The sequence below is a fragment of the Pygoscelis adeliae genome, unplaced genomic scaffold, assembly GCF_000699105.1.
Source record: "Pygoscelis adeliae isolate BGI_AS28 unplaced genomic scaffold, ASM69910v1 Scaffold142, whole genome shotgun sequence".
NCBI classification, from domain to species: Eukaryota; Metazoa; Chordata; class Aves; order Sphenisciformes; family Spheniscidae; genus Pygoscelis; species Pygoscelis adeliae.
The window spans coordinates 141143-141388 of NW_008824247.1; the positions used below are offsets into that span (position 1 = coordinate 141143).

At 61.4% G+C, this 246-nt stretch overlaps 1 protein-coding gene across 1 annotated transcript in view; it reads right to left on the minus strand.

Moving 5' to 3' along the window:
- The window catches only part of MPHOSPH8 (M-phase phosphoprotein 8), a 27880-nt gene extending 27634 nt beyond the window's left edge, over positions 1–246 (minus strand). Inside the window, exon 1 of the mRNA XM_009335273.1 lies at positions 133–246. Within this exon, the coding sequence (XP_009333548.1) occupies positions 133–246 (114 nt within the window). The remainder of the gene's footprint in view (positions 1–132) is intronic.

Sequence of the window (246 nt, forward strand, 5' to 3'; positions counted from 1 at the left end):
GCTGGAGCTGCCTGTCTGCGCGCCGGCCCGGGGGCCCCTTCCTCGAGAGCGTGACCGAACCCCCGCTCGACCCCCGTGTAAGGTTTCGCTGACTGGTGCAGTAGCTCTCCTCCGGAGAAGGGAGGTGCTTACCGGTGACTGGAGGTACTCAAAGGCGCGTTCAGGCTGTTGACTTTTCTGCCAGAAGATACGGTGCCCGCGTGGGCCTGGCTTGTCCAAATACAAAGACAAGAGTGTGCTGAACAT